The 18,011-nt window shown below is 42.7% G+C and overlaps 1 protein-coding gene across 1 annotated transcript in view; it reads left to right on the top strand.

The window, feature by feature from the left end:
• Positions 1-18,011, top strand: part of LOC126266631 (cell division cycle protein 16 homolog) — a 175,557-nt gene that overhangs the window by 52,428 nt on the left and 105,118 nt on the right. Inside the window, exon 5 of the mRNA XM_049970989.1 lies at positions 8,682-8,913. Coding sequence (XP_049826946.1) covers positions 8,682-8,913 — 232 coding nt within the window. The remainder of the gene's footprint in view (positions 1-8,681; positions 8,914-18,011) is intronic.

The following is an 18,011-nucleotide window of genomic DNA, read 5'->3' as shown; positions in this document are numbered from 1 at the left end:
TCATTTGTTTTTCTGTACATGTACATCACATCTACTGATTTCTGCCTCGTTTGGATAATTCCTTTGTGGTGTGGCTTTGTCTTTTACTTTATTTATTTATTTATTTACTTTTGTAAAAAGAAGATTGTACTTCCAAGCATCATTCTGTCTGCCATTGTGCCAAAAACTGTGGCTGCTGTAGCATTTGTGGTTCTCCATCAGCTGTGGCATGCCTGTGACCTCTCATTGTACTGAGCTATTATACATGGTTGCAACACTTGAGTATTTACTGCCTTGCTGTGAAAGGCGGTCTTGCAGTATAAAATACCATCTCCTGTAACAAAATCTGGAAGGGAAGCACACTGGTGACACTCTACATAGATCTCCTGTGCTTCTCTCAGTTCTTCTATTAAAGCAGCATCGGTTTGAAACAATCTGCCTTTGCAACTTAGAGCTTTGGAATTTTGGTGCAAATGGCCTGGTTTGTGACTTACATCATAATCATATTTGAACAATGTTAATGCTCAACAGGTTAAATGACTTCTGCGGTTATTTAAACTTGCTTTCACAAAAGAGCAGTGCGGTCGGTAACCACAGTTTTTTGATTGTACTGTAAATTGGTCACTGCTGGGTAGCATAGCCTATATATCTTTCCTCACAAATATATTCTTCACTAAGAACAGCCCTGACACCAAAATTCAAGGTGTCTGTTGAAAGGGTGAAAGATTTTTTAAAATCTGGATGTGTTAATAAAGACAAACTTGTCAAGGCATCTTTAATTTTTCTGATAGCTAACTCGCATTCTTCTATCCACTCAATCTCTGTATCTTTCTTTAGCAACTTAGTTAATGGCTTAGCTACCAGAGCATAATCCTTCACAAAGTTAAGATAATAATTGGCTATTCCTAGACAAGATTGCAACACCTTAACATTAGTGGGTACTGGAAAACTCTCAACTACTTCATTTAACTGAGGGTCTGGTTTAAACCCATGTGAACAGATAATATGCTCCTGGTACTGCAACTAAGACTGTGCAAAAGTACACTTTTCTATCTTCAGACATAAATGTGCACACTGTAATCTTTACAATACATTTTCAACCTCTCCATATGTTCCTCAACGGTACTTCAAAATATAAAAAATTATCTAAATATTCCAGACACAGAGTAGACTTCAGTCCTTTTTATGTAGCAAAAAGTCAGCAAAACTTTGCAAGGTTGGAAGCCCATTTCTGAGGCCAAAAGGCATTCTTAAAAACTCATACAACACTGAGGGAACCACAAAAGTTGTTTTTGGCCAGCCTTGGGTGCAGAATTTTTTTGGTAACAAGTACACATACCGAGGGTGTTGAAATACCTTCAATTCGCTATTCGCTAATGTGTTCAGTGTTTTCTAGATACAGAGTAGAAGGTAAGCATCAGATGTAGTTACCTTATTTACCACTGTCATATCAACGCATAGACAATAGATCTTCTCACCATTGATTGACATTTTTTGCATAACCATGGTTGATGATGACTGATGGCTTCCATACGGTTGTATTTTCCGTGCAGCCAATTGTTGTTGGATATTATCCTCAGTAGCTGATTGTAAGTGAAATGGAAGTCTACATGGTCTTTAAGGTTTCCGAGCATGAGCAACTGGCCGAGTGTCTGCAGTTGAAATTTCATGTTGTGCAAGGTTGGTTACTGCCAATATTGCTATTCCTTGAGCAACCAAGCAAAACTGAGCACAGAAGAATTCGCTCTGAATTGGACAAGTATGCTAACTTATCATATAACTGTTTTCTGAGTAGTGGCGTGATTTCACAAATTTCCCTTACTGACAGTTGCTTATTCTTCTTACTTGCGAACTGATTCTAATGCTGAAATTCATCCTCTATTACCTTCTGACACTTGGCAGGTGTCAACTATTGTTCAACATGGAATCACTTTGCCTAAAATTATCTATAAATACTGTCACACACAACTTCTTTTCCACCATATCTGTCCTACTTATACTACTTTTCATATGAATTTGTAACCTGTAGAGGACATTGTTCTGACTGATCGGATCCATCAGAAAGACATACCTCGGCAGTGTTAAGGTTTTGATATGTACACAGAGAACACTTGCCACACCACCACTGATTGTAACAGGTTTACCAGTTTGCAACACCTATGTATGCAGTTCTGTTGGAGCCTGTGGAAGACACAGCTTCCTCACAACTGGGTGTGCACAGATGCCGCCAAATCAGTGAATTTCCTGACTGAATCAAACAATGTGTGTCCTGTAATCAATCACACTTCGGTACTGGTGCAAGAAATTGTTCCGTAGAATGACATTGAAATCCCTTCTGTGTTTTCTAACAACTTCCATATCAAAAAGTTACTTGTGGCCATCTATCTGTAAATTCATGAAACATGCTCCTGTGTATACTAAAACTTCTTCCCCTAATTCACTGAAGCCGTGTGGCAGCTTGATGGTGTACCTGTTGGTACAAGAAGCAGACAGTGCAACTAATTTGATCCCTGTCTCTACTAACAGTTTGACAATCCTTCCCCTGATCCCACCATCTGAAATTAGATTAGCCATTTTGTGTATATTCCATATTGAACATGATTCATTATTGACATTGGGGGAGGGAGGGAGGGGGGGCGGGGGGTTGCGAGACCTGTCCCCCTGCCATTTGCCATCTGTGGACCTGCATTTTGTGTGTTATTTTGCAGAGGATTCTGCTGTTGGCAGTTCTGTCTCTGATTCGGTGGGCAGTTTTTGCTCATGTATTCTACCACATGGCATTTAGTATAACAAAGTGCCTGCCAGCACGTGACTGTATGATTAGGTTTCCCACAAAGTTTACAGTGCATGTCATTTACAAAACCAGGCCATGGCTCATTGCTTTGTGATGGAGCAGAAACTATCTGTCCTACCTCCTCACTCGTCTGAGCTAATATTAATTGCTTTGTATATTGAAGTATGTGAGGCCACCTTGACTTCATTACCTATCTGTGAGTTTAGTCTGCGTATGAAACCACTGACTGCACTAGCTTCAGCTTCCTCTATCAGCACCTCATTCCATGCAGCCTCCTGCCCCAGCACCTAAGTGTGACAGGATGCAGCTTGTATTCAATCAGCAAAAGCTTCGAAATCCTCATTCAGATTTTACCGTTGTGTAGATAAACAGTCCCTGTGATAACTGAGTCCTCTTTTGTCTGAGTAACACTCTGCTAAACTGTGTGCCATGGCTTCAAATATTCCTGCTTCTCTTAATGCATTGACAGATTTTACATGCGTGCATATGTAAACTGACAACATTAACCTAGTTACTTTTAGCAGAAATCTGAGCAAGTGCACCTACATCTCAAACAATCAGCAGGAAAGTAGTGACATTTTCATTTGGTTTTCCTGGAAAAGTAAGAATGAAAGGTACAACTGGGAAGCTGCTTATAGTCGCTAATGTATGTGTCTCAGAACTAATGATAGAGGCCTCTGAGAGAACTTGTAGTAGCCTGGCTAGCTTTTGTTTGGTTTTTGCACTTTTATGCCATTTCATCACACTGTTCCTGTAACTTGAGTTTCTGCAGGGTAAGTTTATTAATTTGTTCGTTTAAAGCAGCAGCTTCCTGCCTCTCTTGCAGCCAAGGACGTAAGTCAGACATGGTTACAAAATTTGGGAAAAGCAATTACTGAAAGGCCTCGAAACTTTAACGAAAAGATGTCACAGTACTCAAATAAAAGTTAGAGACTAACTACAATAACGTCCAACAATGGCTCGCCATGAAGGGGTGACCGTGCAAATATGCATAGCTAGCACGGCTTAACTTTAACTTTCGATGTGAAGAACAGTGATCGCTCACAGTGTAGTGCGTCAGCATCAGCACTGATGGTGGCTGATTGACGACAGGTACAACAGCCAGGACCCTCATAGATTTGGTTGCAACCCAGCATCCAATGTCGACCCTCATGACGGCTCCAACTGTTGTTGATTTCAGGCATGATGGTGGCAATTGGTCAAGCGGAACTGGCACCCGCTGTGTGGCAGTGTCTGGAAGACTCTTAAGGAGTATGCCAGCATGGTGAAAGAGCCATCTGCTGCTGAAGCACAGCAGCACAGCAACCTGCACATATATTCATGTAGCGCATGTGGGTACATCTAATCACCGAACAAAAGATGGAAAATGCCTTGCAGCATATCCAGGCCCACATCGTCACACTGTCTATGACGAGTCGACAGTATCACAGGTTAAATGACATGCAGCCAGCTCTCCCATGGAGTTGGTAGTTTAGTAACTATCCACAAAGGAAAAAAAAAATGTTGATATACTGGATTGAATGGTGCATTTGGGTCTCATGATCTGACACTAGACTGTCCACTACTGGACAGTAGTAAGGCCACCGCAGGAAGTGGGCATCCAGGAATGTACAAAATTACTGAATAAGAGCAGTAAAGTACTTTTCAGAAACTGGCTGGTGTGCCAGGTTTACTCAGTAATACTGAGGGGCAGGTTGCCGCAGAGAGTGAATTGGATGGTTGCCTGGATAGGTCAAGGGCTGGTTGCCGAGAGAGACAGGTTTGTCCCAGCTCCCTCATGCCAGTCTGCCCTGTGGCCCCATGTGACAATTCACAGCCCTCTGGTTACCTGAGAGTACCTCGGAAGTATTCCCCTGTCTGTGACATCTCACCGAATCATAGCCATATCAGCATTACTGACCGTAGGAATGGTATGCAAGTGAATGTGCATGGACTGGCAGTGACACCTGGTACCGTACTAACCTAAACTGAGTCACAACTCTTCAGTAAAACACAGTTACTCCTTGTAGAGAACAAAAAGTGAAAAAATAAAGCATTTGTTTGAAAAATAAGGCTTCTCCAGTTCAGTCAGTTGGCCCATCATCCACAGAATCTAGGTACTGAGGATTGACTCGACCCTTAGTGCTGAAGCCAGCAGTGGCAGTATTTTTATGAATTCTGCATATATAAATGTGTGTGTACTTTTCTGTATCTGAAGGACTTCGTCCAATAGCTTATTCCACTCTTAAATGTGCCTGTGCTGCCCATGGACTCCATTATGTGGCAAAATCAGTCGTGTTTCATATTGCCCAATTTGCCATAGTTTGGTTAATATAGGTGACTCATGAGTGTATACTGAGGTGACAAAACTCATGGGATAGAGATGTGCATATGTATAGATGGTGGTCGTACCGCATAGATAAGGTATAAAAGGGCAGGGCATTGGCAGAGCTCTTATTTGTACTCAGGTGATTTATGTGAAAACTTTTCTGAAGAGATAATGGTCGCACAGCGGGAATCAACAGACTTTGAACACAGAATGGTAGTTAAACTAGAAGCATGTGACATACATTTCAGAAATCATTAAGGAGTTCAATATTCCGAAATCCATAGTGGCAGGAGTGTGCCAAGAATATTAAATTTCAGGCGTTGCCTCTCACCAAGGACAACACAGTGGCTGTTAGCCTACACGTTATGACTGATAAGTGTCAGTACAATTAGACGAGAAACACTGCATGAAATAAATGCAGAAATCAATGTGGGATGTACAATGAATGTATCTGTTAGGACAGTGCGACAAAATTTGGCATTAATGGGCTATGGCAGCATATGACCAATGCGAGTGCTTTTTCCAACAGCACAACATTGCTCCAGTGCCTCTCCTGGGCTCGTGACTGTCCTGGTTGAACCATAGATGACTGAAAAACCACGGCCTGAACAGATTAGTCCCAATTTCAGTTGGTCAGAGTTGATGATAGGGTTTGAATGTGGTGCAGACCCCATAAAGCCATGAGTCCTAGTTGCCATCTGGGCACTTTGCAAGCTGGTGGTGGCTTCATAATGATTGAGGCTGTGTTTACACGGCATGGACTGGATCCTCTAGTCCAACTGAACCAATCATTGACTGGAAAATGTGATGTTCAGCTACTTGGAGACCATTTGCAGCCATTCATGGACTTCATATTCCCAAACAATGATGGAATTTTTATGGATAACAATGTGCTGTATCACCAGGCTTAATGGTTTGTGATTGGTTTCAAGAACATTCTGGACAATTTGAGCAAATGATATGGCCACCCAGATCATCTGATGTGAATCCCATCAAACAATTATGGGACATGGTTGTGAGGTCAGTTTGTGCACAAAATCCTGTACAGGCAACACTTTCGCAATTACTGATGGCTATAGAGGCAGCATGGCTCAGTATTTCTGCAGGGAACTTCCAGCAATTTGTTGAATCCATGCTACATTGAAGTGCTGCACTATACTGGGCAAAAGGAGGTCAGATGCTATTTTAGGAGGTAGCCCATGTCCTTTGTCACCTAAGTGTGTGTGACATGATGTGCCATCCCAGATTTTCCATTACACAGTAGAAAATATGGGATGGAATAGGGTACATTGCTGATCACCACATAGCTGACAGATGTGTTGAGTGCTTGACATCCACATTACAAGAAGCCTGCTTGATTTTAGCAGCTATGGCACAACATATCGCATATGCTCATCAGTCACTTGTATTAAACAAATAGCAGAAAATTGGCCATATGAAGGCTAATAAAGTGCTAGTTTCCAGATAGATGTGGTACTGAGTGACAGACAGGTTGTAGCAGTCTGTTTCAAGTTGTATTCCATCCGAGATTTTCTATTGCTTAATGGAAAATCTGGAATGGAATAACAATAATGTGAAAGTGGATAAATTGCTACTCACGACATAGAGAAAACATTCAGTGGCTGACAGGTACATTTAAAAGTGGATGAAGCTATTGGACAGAGTCTTCTGTCAGATATATACAAAAAAATCCACATGCAGAATTCACACACACATGACCACTTTGTCTCCAAGCACTAGGGTTCGGATCAGGCCTTAGTGCCTATACTTTGTCCGATAGCTTAGTCTAGCCCAGACTTTCCATTCAGAATAGGAAATATGGGATGGAAAATGACAACAAGAAATAGGATAGATTACTACTTGCCACAGAGAGGAGGCGTTCAGTGCCAGACAGCTACATTGAAAGGAGACTGCTCGATATTATCATCTGTCACACTTACGTCATTCATCGTATATAGACAACACACACACACACACACATTTACACATATTCAACATACACACACATGGCCACTGTCATCTCCAGGCACTGAAGCCCAACTTGGACTGCTGTGAACAATGATCTCAGCTGGCGGTGGGTGGTGGGAGAACTTAGTACAGAAGAGGTTTGGGTTGGGTAGGAGGAGGGACAACAGGTGTGTGGGTGGTGGTAGGGGGGGATGCTGCCTATGGGTATTTGCGGTATGGTAAGCTACTAGATGCAGCATTAGATGGCTGTACTGTGGGGCAAAGGGAGGAGAGAGAAGCAGAGAAATGGAAAGGACTTAGCAGGTGCATGGTGGTGAATTGGGGGGGGGGGGGGGGGGGGGGGTAAAAGGCATTTGGAGAGGCTGAAGTGGGAGTGTGAAAGGGACAGTGACAGGTGAAAGACAGAGTCTAGCAAAGATTAAGGTCAGGAGGGGGTGCAGGAACGAGGATATGTTGCGGGGTTAATTCCCTCTAGCTTCCCTGAGTTTCTACTCAGCACACCAGCATAGTCCTTTTCTCTTTTCTACTTCTCTCCTCTCCATTCGCCCCAGTTGCTGCACTTAGCAGCTCACTATCTTTTCCCTCCAAATCCCTGCACACTCTCACATAAACTGCTATAGCATCTTCGACCACCCCTATCCTGCTATCCCTCCCCCTTCCCTGCTATCCCTTCCCCTTCCATGCTATCCCTCCCACCCCCACAACTCTTTTGTATCCCCATTACCCTCTCTAACTGATATCACTGCTCTCAGTAGTTGCAGTCGGGCATTACCACATACAGAGCTGGGTGTATTTGAATTATGCATGTATGAATGTGTGTGGGTCTTGTCTACATCTGATGAAAGAATTAGTCCAATAGCTGATAATATCAGGAAGTCCTCCTCCACTGTTCCTGTATACCACTCTTTACTTCCTCTGTGTGCTTTTTCTATTGCATGTGAAATGATGTGTGGTGGTTCTGTTATTGATGAGAATGTTAAGAGAGAAGAGAAGTGGTGAAACTATGTATAGTACATGGCCAGTTTATGTCAAATAGTGTCCGTTGGGTAACTGGGATCTCCATGCTCTCCCTTCCTGACAAACAGTAAAGAGGTTTGTGATTTATTCCAAGTTACTGGTGCACAGTCTGCCAATTACTGAAGATGAACATTTTTTCAGCCGTCAGGGTTTAAGACAGGTACCTCTGGTCTGAGTGCCACTGTGCTAAAATTTCTGAAGAGGCAAGTTAAGTATATCTTGTATCAGCCTGCTGAATCAGTTGGTTTTTCTACTTTATACTTAGACAATGTATGAACAACAGTTCTCAAGACATGGCGAAGATGCCCTTAATCCAAAGGTTGGTGTGAACGCAACGGTGCTTTTCAAAACATGGCCCTATCTTTTCCTCTGACTGTAGAACTAACTTAATCAAGCATGTGCACGCAGTGTAGCATGGACTCTGCACGGTGCTGCTAGTTGGTGTTTTTCACACTAACAATGAATTACCAGGACTGAAAGAAGTGATTCGTTATCATCATTATTATTATTGTTATTATTATTATTATTATTATTATTAAATTAAAACAACTTTTCAGTATTTATACTATAAAAGGAAAATGTCATTTTATTGATATTGTACTTTTATTGTTGTAGAGGAAGAAGTCTTATCGTCATTGCCTCTGTCGGAACAATGTTCTGGCCAGGAGGAAGAAAGGCTAGTCCGGACACTCTACCGCACAAAACTGAAGAAGTATCATGCTCCACAGCAAGAACCAAATGAGAGGTTACCTGCAAAGCTTTCAAGTAACCTTGATGTGGCAGTGTGTGAGGCAGAAAGACATTACTACAATTGTAATTACCGAGAATGCCTCAGAATTACTGAACAGTAGGTGGATTCTGCATCTTATTAAAATTTAGTTGTATGCATCAATAGTCACAAGCTCTCTGTGTAAGTTGGATTCTTCCTCAGCGGCTTTTACTTTTGCTTACTTCACTGTTTAAAATGAGAAGTTATGCAGAGCATGCTCATCAAATGAAATGCACTACAGATTGTGAAATGTTGCAAGACCACAAATTTGATACGTAACTTACAGGACATTTAAAGCATGCTATGATATGGGAACAACTGGAACTAATAAACGGCAATTGCATGGGGTGGAGTTGCATAGTGAGACCATGTTATTTATATTTTGTTTTCTCACTTATTTCATTGGGTTTGATGATACCGTCTTAGCTGAAGGTAAGTTGTAACACAAGATGTTCAAAAGACTAAGTTCAAAATTATACATGTGGTGCAGGATCATAAATAATGTGTTTTCGGAAAAAGCATTGAAGACTGGAAATTAGTATTGCAGGTAGTCATGCATGTACTATGAAGGTGAGGCATGAGTTTTCAAACTCTTATGTAGGAAAAGGAGGGGGTACAGCCTACTGCATTTGCATTGGTGGTGCTACCTTGAAAAGTGATAGTTTTCAGTGATGTGTCTACAATGTTTGACTGTTTACAGTCCTGGGCTGGTTTTCAAATGAGTAGCATCATTCATTCCAGGAATTTGCGTACAAGTATTTACTGTGTTGTGCAGCAGGATATAACACCCAGAAAGCCAGACACTTGTACAGAGAAATGTTTTGTAGCAAGTGACATCCTAACTGGAAAAAAAATTATTGCCATAGATGGAAATTTACAAGGAACCGTGTAGTTCAAGCCATGGAAATCTGGTAAGGTTTTTGAAAAAGAATTGATTACTCAGTAGAATTTAAGGAGATGATTTTGGATCTTGTGGGAGAAGATTCAACAGTTAGCACCACGCCCTCAAAAGTTGCCACAAATTTAACTTGTTGCAGTGAAGCTTTAAGTTGTTTATATCAATACAAATGAATCATTAATTTCTCACCATTAGTTTGTTATATCAAAATGCTCAGTTTAGGATTCACTGCCACATGTAGAATTTTGATACTCAGGGTTATGGACACCCTGTTGCATAGTTTACAAACACTTATTAAAAAGGAAAGAATGAGATTTGAGATTTTGATAGTATTACAGAAGAGTAATGTGAAAGGCCCTAAATCATTGTGCAGAACTCTGACACAATAAAAAGAGAATTTCATGAGAAAGTATTTCAAATTAGATGTATGAAATACACAAGTTTATTGAAAATCGAACCTACATGACAGTACACAACTTTCTGTACAATATTTAAGGAAATGTTATCCACTTGTGAATTATTGTTCTGTTTAGTCTTCACTGAGAGTTTGCTGCAGTTCCTCTTTAATCTGTCCGCAAGTCCCGTGCTACAGTGTATGTTTTGGGAAGGTAAGATAGAATTCTGAAATACACTAACTGACCAGTGAGATAGAATTCTGAAATACACTAACTGACCTTATACCCCAGAATGTTCTGATAACTCTTTTTTGAGTTAAGAATATCCTTCATTATTCCACATTGTGATACTACATGACATAAGGCTATTCTGATGGTTTTGTTAATCCTCAGTTTCTGCAAAAATTGTACCACGTAAACTTTCCACCTGTTGAGTCCTAGCAAATGAAAATGTTTGCCTTAGCTGATTTTTTTATCATCTTCGTGTAATAAAATGTCATCTTTAGTGGACTCATTCCAATGTAATTCAGTACCTCACTTATTATTTCAATTACAATTCTACTTACAGCGCAATTGACATCCACATCTGTATTCTTGATATGTCCCTGCGTTCATTTATATCACACAAAATATTCACCAAGTACACTGATCAACCAGAACATTATGACCACTGACCTACTGTCGATATAAACCCATCCATGCAATAGTGGTGTCACTTGACAAGAAATGATTGCTAGTCACACACCATACAAGGTGTATTTAGTAACAGTGAGCATTCTGTCTGTGTGTAGAATGTGCAAGGCGTGTGATCTATCTGAATGAGGGGAGATTGTGAAGAGGCTTGGCTCAAGCATTTCGGAAACTGCACATCAAGGAGTGCTATGGTATCTTCAACACATGTCTAAACCAAGGTAAAACCATGTCCAGACGTCATGGGGTTTTGGTGGCCACCCCTCATTACAGATGTCGGGCATCATATAACAGTAGGAAAACAGGACAGGTGGTGAACTGTGGCATAACACAAACTTTAATGCTGGGCAGAGTACAAGAGTGTGTGAACATGCAGTGCACCAAACACTCCTAACCATATGCCTCCGCAGCTAACGACCAATGCGTGTGCCATTGCTAACACCACATTGGCAACTACGACTGAAATGGGCATGTAACCATCAGCACTGGATGTTGGTGCAGAGACAGTGTGTTGCATGGTCCAGTGAATCCCGATATCTTCTTCACTGTGCCGATGAGAGGGTGCGAATCTGTTGTCTTCCAAGGGAACAGGTCCTTGACACCTATACTGTGGGACAGAGACAGCTCCATTATGCTCCGGGGAGCATTCACGTGAGCATCAATGGGTCCGGTGGAGCTCATGCAAGGTATCATGATGGCCAAGGAGTGTTGCAGACCACGTACACCGCTTCATGACAATCACAGTTTTCAATGGCAATGGAATTTTTCAACAAGATAATGTGCCATCTCACAAAGCCAGGAGTGTGACGCAGTGGTTTTAGGAACAGAGTGGTGAGTTCCAGTTGATGTGCTGGCCCCCATCTTACCAGATGTGAATCTTATCGAACATGTCGTGGATGTGGCTGAACTTGTGTCAGAGCTCATTGCCCCCTCCCCAGAATTTACAGGAATTAGATGGCTTGTGTATGCAGATGTGGCACTGACTACTTCTGGCAGCCTACCGAGGCCTCTTTATTCCCATGCCATGACATCTCACTGCTGTTGGCCGTGCCAAAGGTGGACATACTGGCTATTAGTAAGGTGCTCATAATGTTCAAGCTGATTAGTGTATAATAATTACACTAATCAGCTTGAACTGTTTTATTTGCAACATAAGAAATAACTTCACATATTTGATGTAATCGAAATAACTAACTTCTGAAGAACAAAAAAATTGAAACTTCCTTGACTGAATGACTGCTCAAAAAAATGGAGTTCCAAAAAATAACTGTTACAGGTTGAATCCTTTTTTTTTTTTTTTAAAAAAAAGTCTGTGGGTTTGAATTTTGCAATACTGGCACTAAGTTGGACACGTTCTGAGTGAATGAGCTGTACCAAAATGGAATACCAAGTCCTTTCTACTCGACGGCGTCTTGTCAGGTAAGTCCCACTTCACAGTGGCAAAAAAGAGTATAGGAGTTGATCGCAGTAGCTCATTGTTTAAGGGAGGTCTCCCCATATTGGCTGGCTGTTCTGGAACTGCTGGCTCTATTGCGATACGGCCCTAAATAGATGGCTTCAGCAGTAACATTTCTGTTTGATTGGCTCAAACTTAGTTTCGACAGACGTAAGAAATACACTCCTGGAAATGGAAAAAAGAACACATTGACACCGGTGTGTCAGACCCACCATACTTGCTCCGGACACTGCGAGAGGGCTGTACAAGCAATGATCACACGCACGGCACAGCAGACACACCAGGAACCTCGGTGTTGGCCGTCGAATGGCGCTAGCTGCGCAGCATTTGTGCACCGCCGCCGTCAGTGTCAGCCAGTTTGCCGTGGCATACGGAGCTCCATCGCAGTCTTTAATACTGGTAGCATGCCGCGACAGCGTGGACGTGAACCGTATGTGCAGTTGACGGACTTTGAGCGAGGGCGTACAGTGGGCATGCGGGAGGCCGGGTGGACGTACCGCCGAATTGCTCAACACGTGGGGCGTGAGGTCTCCACAGTACATCGATGTTGTCGCCAGTGGTTGGCGGAAGGTGCACGTGCCCGTCGACCTGGGACCGGACAGCAGCGTCGCACGGATGCACGCCAAGACCGTAGGATCCTACGCAGTGCCGTAGGGGACCGCACCGCCACTTCCCAGCAAATTAGGGACACTGTTGCTCCTGGGGTATCGGCGAGGACCATTCGCAACCGTCTCCATGAAGCTGGGCTACGGTCCCGCACACTGTTAGGCCGTCTTCCGCTCACGCCCCAACATCATGCAGCTCGCCTCCAGTGGTGTCGCGACAGGCGTGAATGGAGGGACGAATGGAGACGTGTCGTCTTCAGCGATGAGAGTCGCTTCTGCCTTGGTGCCAATGATGGTCGTATGCGTGTTTGGCGCCGTGCAGGTGAGCGCCACAATCAGGACTGCATACGACCGAGGCACACAGGGCCAACACCCGGCATCATGGTGTGGGGAGCGATCTCCTACACTGTCCGTACACCTCTGGTGATCATCGAGAGGACACTGAATAGTGCACGGTACATCCAAACCGTCATCGAACCCATCGTTCTACCATTCCTAGACCGGCAAGGTAACTTGCTGTTCCAACAGGACAATGTACGTCCGCATGTATCCCGTGCCACCCAACGTGCTCTAGAAAGTGTAAGTCAACTACCCTGGCCAGCAAGATCTCCGGATCTGTCCCCCATTGAGCATGTTTGGGACTGGATGAAGTGTCGTCTCACGCGGTCTGCACGTCCAGCATGAACGCTGGTCCAACTGAGGCGCCAGGTGGAAAAGGCATGGTAAGCCGTTCCACAGGACTACATCCAGCATCTCTACGATCGTCTCCATGGGAGAATAGCAGCCTGCATTGCTGCGAAAGGTGGATATACACTGTACTATTGCCGACATTGTGCATGCTCTGTTGCCTGTGTCTATGTGCCTGTGGTTCTGTCAGTGTGATCATGTGATGTATTTGACCCCAGGAATGTGTCAATAAAGTTTCCCCTTCATGGGACAATGATTTCACAGTGTTCTTATTTCAATTTCCAGGAGTGTAGTTTGGCTTGTGTGTTCTGATCGGGGCTGCACATGCACTTTGGAGCTGCTGTTAACCTGGCTACCATTATCAACCTCTGTTGATCAGATAGTAAACTGGCTGGTTTGAATTACCACCTCACATGGACTGGAATTCACACCTCCATGTTGTATATTGTGTGGGTTGCTGTTGGCACCTGTTGTACTTGTCACTAATAGCACTTTGTGTGTGTGTGTGTGTGTGTGTGTGTGTGTGTGTGTGTGTGTGTGCTCTCTAGTTAATCTAATCTTGTCCTCCAATGGGAACAATATCTAAGGGGTTGTAGTATATTCCTAGAGTCACCATTCTGAGCCAATTCCTGAAACTTTGGGTCATTTTATATATATATATCTTCAAGAGTCTGCCGGTTCAATTCTTTCAGCATCGCTGTGACACACACCTGCAAGTCGAAAAAATTTGTGACCTTTCGTGCTGCCCATCTCTGCATATGTTCAATATCCCCCATCAGTCCTATCTGGAGTGTGTCACACTCACATGACCAATGTTTCTGGGATGGACTGGACAAGTGATTTGTAAGCAACATCCTTTATAGACTGATTGAATGTCCTTAGTATTCTACCAATAAAGCGAAGTCTGCTGTCTACATTACCCACAGCTGACCCTATGTGATCTGTCCATTTCCTGTCCCTAATAACTGTTACATGCAGGTATTTGTATGAGTTTACCATTTCTAATTATAACTCACTGGTATTATTGTCCTATGATACTACATTTTTTTCGTTTTGTGAACAGCACAAGTTTACATTTCTGGACATTTAAAGCAAGATGGCAATCTTGCAATACTTCAAAATCTTGTGCAGATCTGATTGAATATTTGTGCAGTTTTTCTCAGACTATACTTCATTATAAGTAACTGCATCATTTGCAAGAAGTCTGAAGCTACTATTGATATTGTCTGAAAAGTCATGAATACAGGGTGTTTCAAAAAGGACTTTGCAAATTTAAAAATTCATATAAATTTGTTGAAAGAAGATATAGCTGGGTTTAGTGTTATTTTGTAAGTTTTTTTACTTTAAACTAAAGATATTCTATGTGTCTTCCATTTGTTATCTTGCACACATCCATCGGAAGACAATTTCTTCCCAAACTTGCTGTAGCGTTGCAGATGTAACTTGCTTAGTGGTGGTGTAAATTCTTGCTCTAAGTTCAGGTAGAGAAGCCGGAGCAAGAGATACAAAAATGATATCCTTCATGAACCCACATTAAAAAAGAGAAAGAGTGGTGTCAGGTCTGGGGAACACGAGGGCTATGCAATTTATGTATCATGGCCAGTCCATTGACCTGGAAAGTGGTCACTGGGAAAATCCTGGATTTCAGCCAGTTAGTGGGGTGGTGCACCATCTTGCATGAAGTAAACATTTTGTTCTTGGTCATCCTCATCGATCTGTGACATCAAAAATTGTTGTAACATGTCCAAGTACGCTATCCCATTGATGGTTATCTCAGGGGAAAAAGGGGTCATACACATTATTCTTGCTAAATGCACAAATAACGTTCAGTTTAGGGCTATCATGAACATGTTGCAAAGTTTGATGTGGATTTTCACTACCCCAAATCCTACAGTTGTGTCTATTAACCTTGCCACTGAAGTGAGAAGTCAACTTGTCAGAAAAGATGATTTTATCCAAGAAATGTTCATTCTCTTGTAATCGATTTAACATTTCCGCACAGAAGTTCTTGCGAGCAGTTTTATCTGTGTCTTTTATAGCTTGTGCATTCATCAATCTGTACTGTTTCAAATGCAAAGGATCCCTCAATGCATGCCATACAGCAGTGTGTGGGATTTGCAGTTCGCAATATGCACGCCGGGTTGATTTCATAGGGTTGTTGCCAAAACATTGCCTCACTCACTCAATGACATGGTAGATGTGCTTGGATGACCTGATGATTTTTCATGTCTTGCTGAGTGCCCTATTTCTACAAAACATTTATTCCAATCATAAATTGTAGGTGTGCTAGGAGGATCTTTAGCACACTTCATATGGAAATTATGCTGAACTGTTGCCACCAACTTCTTTTCTTCAAACCAAAACACACAGCTAGCATGCTCAGGTCCAGTGAAGGCAGCCATCTTTAATGCAACTGCCGCTAGTGATCATTACGGTGCAAATCAGCACTAGCAAACTATACGGGATAAAACTTGTTGCATTTCCTTACAAGTTGACACTACAATCACCTCTGTAGGTACTATGAATTAATTTATATGAATTTTCAAAGCTGTTAAGTCCTTTCTGAAATACCCTGTGTATAACATGAATAGCAATGCACCTAGCATACTTCCCTATGTATACCCATAGTTACCTTTACATCTGTTGATGACTCTTCATCCATGGTAACCTACTCCACCCTCCCTATCTGATTGCCTAGATCCACGGTTTTTGGTGTGTCATGTGAGAAACGTGAGATATCAATGTTTTCAAAATTCGTGCTGGTTGGCAAGGATGAAGTTGCTCTGTTCAAGGTTTCTCGTAATGTTGAGCTCAGAATATGTCCTAAGATATTACAACAAATGAATGTCAAGGATATTGGATGGTAGCTCAGTGGATAATTTCTGCTACCCTTCTCGTATAAAGGAGTAACCTGTGCTTCCTTCTAGCTACTGGGCATGTTTTTTTTTTTGTTTTTTTGTTTTTTTTTTTTGTTTGGGGGATCTACATTAGATTATATTTAACAGAGGGGCTAACATAATTGCAAATTGAGTGTAGAATTTGAGAGGGATTTCATCAAGCCCTTGGACGTGGTTTAATTTCAACGATTTCAGTTGTTTCTCAGTGTCACTGATTTAGTTTATATTTTACTCATCTTTACAGTGGTATAAAAATTAAATTTCTTGCAATACTTCTGGTTTTTCCTGTGTAAGGAAAATTTGAAATGAGAGTTACAGATTTATTTTCTGCTTTGCTATGCACAATTTCAGTTCCTATCCTGTTCACGAGTGTCTGGACACTACCTTTGGTGCCACTAACACACTCCTATGCCAACCTTAAATAGCCCATCTATAGGAGACTTTCCTAGCCTCCCAAACGACCAAGCCCCTCATCTGATTCAGATTCATTGGTGATATATTCATGATGTGGACTTAGGGCCAAGACACCGTATCTTCACTCCTTCAACACCTTCTCTCCCATATGCTTCACGTGGTCCTCCTCAACCCAGTGTGCCACCTTCCTAGACATTGCCTTCCTCTTCTGTGATGGCTTCATCAGCAAATCCCTGCCACGTAGCCTGGCTACATGGGGATGGCATATCTGCGGTGACAAAAACTCCCTTGCTCAGTATGCTGAGCGTCTCACCGAGGCCTTCACAGACAGGCACTGTCCCCCAGACCTAGCCCACAAATAGATCTGCCATGCCATTTCAGCTCACAACCCCAATCTCCCCACCACCCCGATAAACCAGCCACAAGGGGTGTCCCTTTTGTCGCTCAGTATCACCCTGGACTGAAACAACTGAACCACATCCTTTGCCATGACTTTGGTTACCTATAATCATGCCCTGAAATTATTGACATCGTACCCGAGATACTTCCCACCCCTCCTAAAGTGGTGCTCCATTGCCCACCCAACCTCCACAACATCCTAGTCCATCCCTATGCCATTCCCAGTCCCAACCCCGTGCCACAAGGATCATATCGCTGTGGAAGACCCAGGAGCAAAACCTGCCCAATCCACCCTCCCAGCACTTCCAGTTACAGTCCTGCCACAGTTTTAGCCTACCCCGTCAGGAGTGGGGCCACTGTAAAAGCAGCCATATCATAGACCAGCTCCGCTGCAATCATTTGCACAGCTTTTTATATTAGTATGACTACCAACCAACTGTTCACCAGGAAGAATGGCGACCGCCAAACTGTTGCCAAGAGCGAAGTAGACCACTCTGTGACACAACATGCAGCTGAACACAACACACTTGATTTCAATGGCCGCTTTACCGCCTGAGCCATCTGGATCCTCCTCTCCACCACCAGCTGTTTTGAACTGCACAGATGGGAGTTATCCTTAAAACATGTTCTCCACTCCTGTAATTATCCGGGCCTCAACCTACGGCAACATACTGTCTCTACATCCTCCACACAACAGTCTCCACCCCCTCTGTCCTATCATCTTGTCCCCATTCT

This window comes from Schistocerca gregaria, chromosome 4, assembly GCF_023897955.1.
Source record: "Schistocerca gregaria isolate iqSchGreg1 chromosome 4, iqSchGreg1.2, whole genome shotgun sequence".
Lineage (NCBI taxonomy): Eukaryota > Metazoa > Arthropoda > Insecta > Orthoptera > Acrididae > Schistocerca > Schistocerca gregaria.
This window is presented reverse-complemented; position numbering and strand designations above follow the sequence as displayed.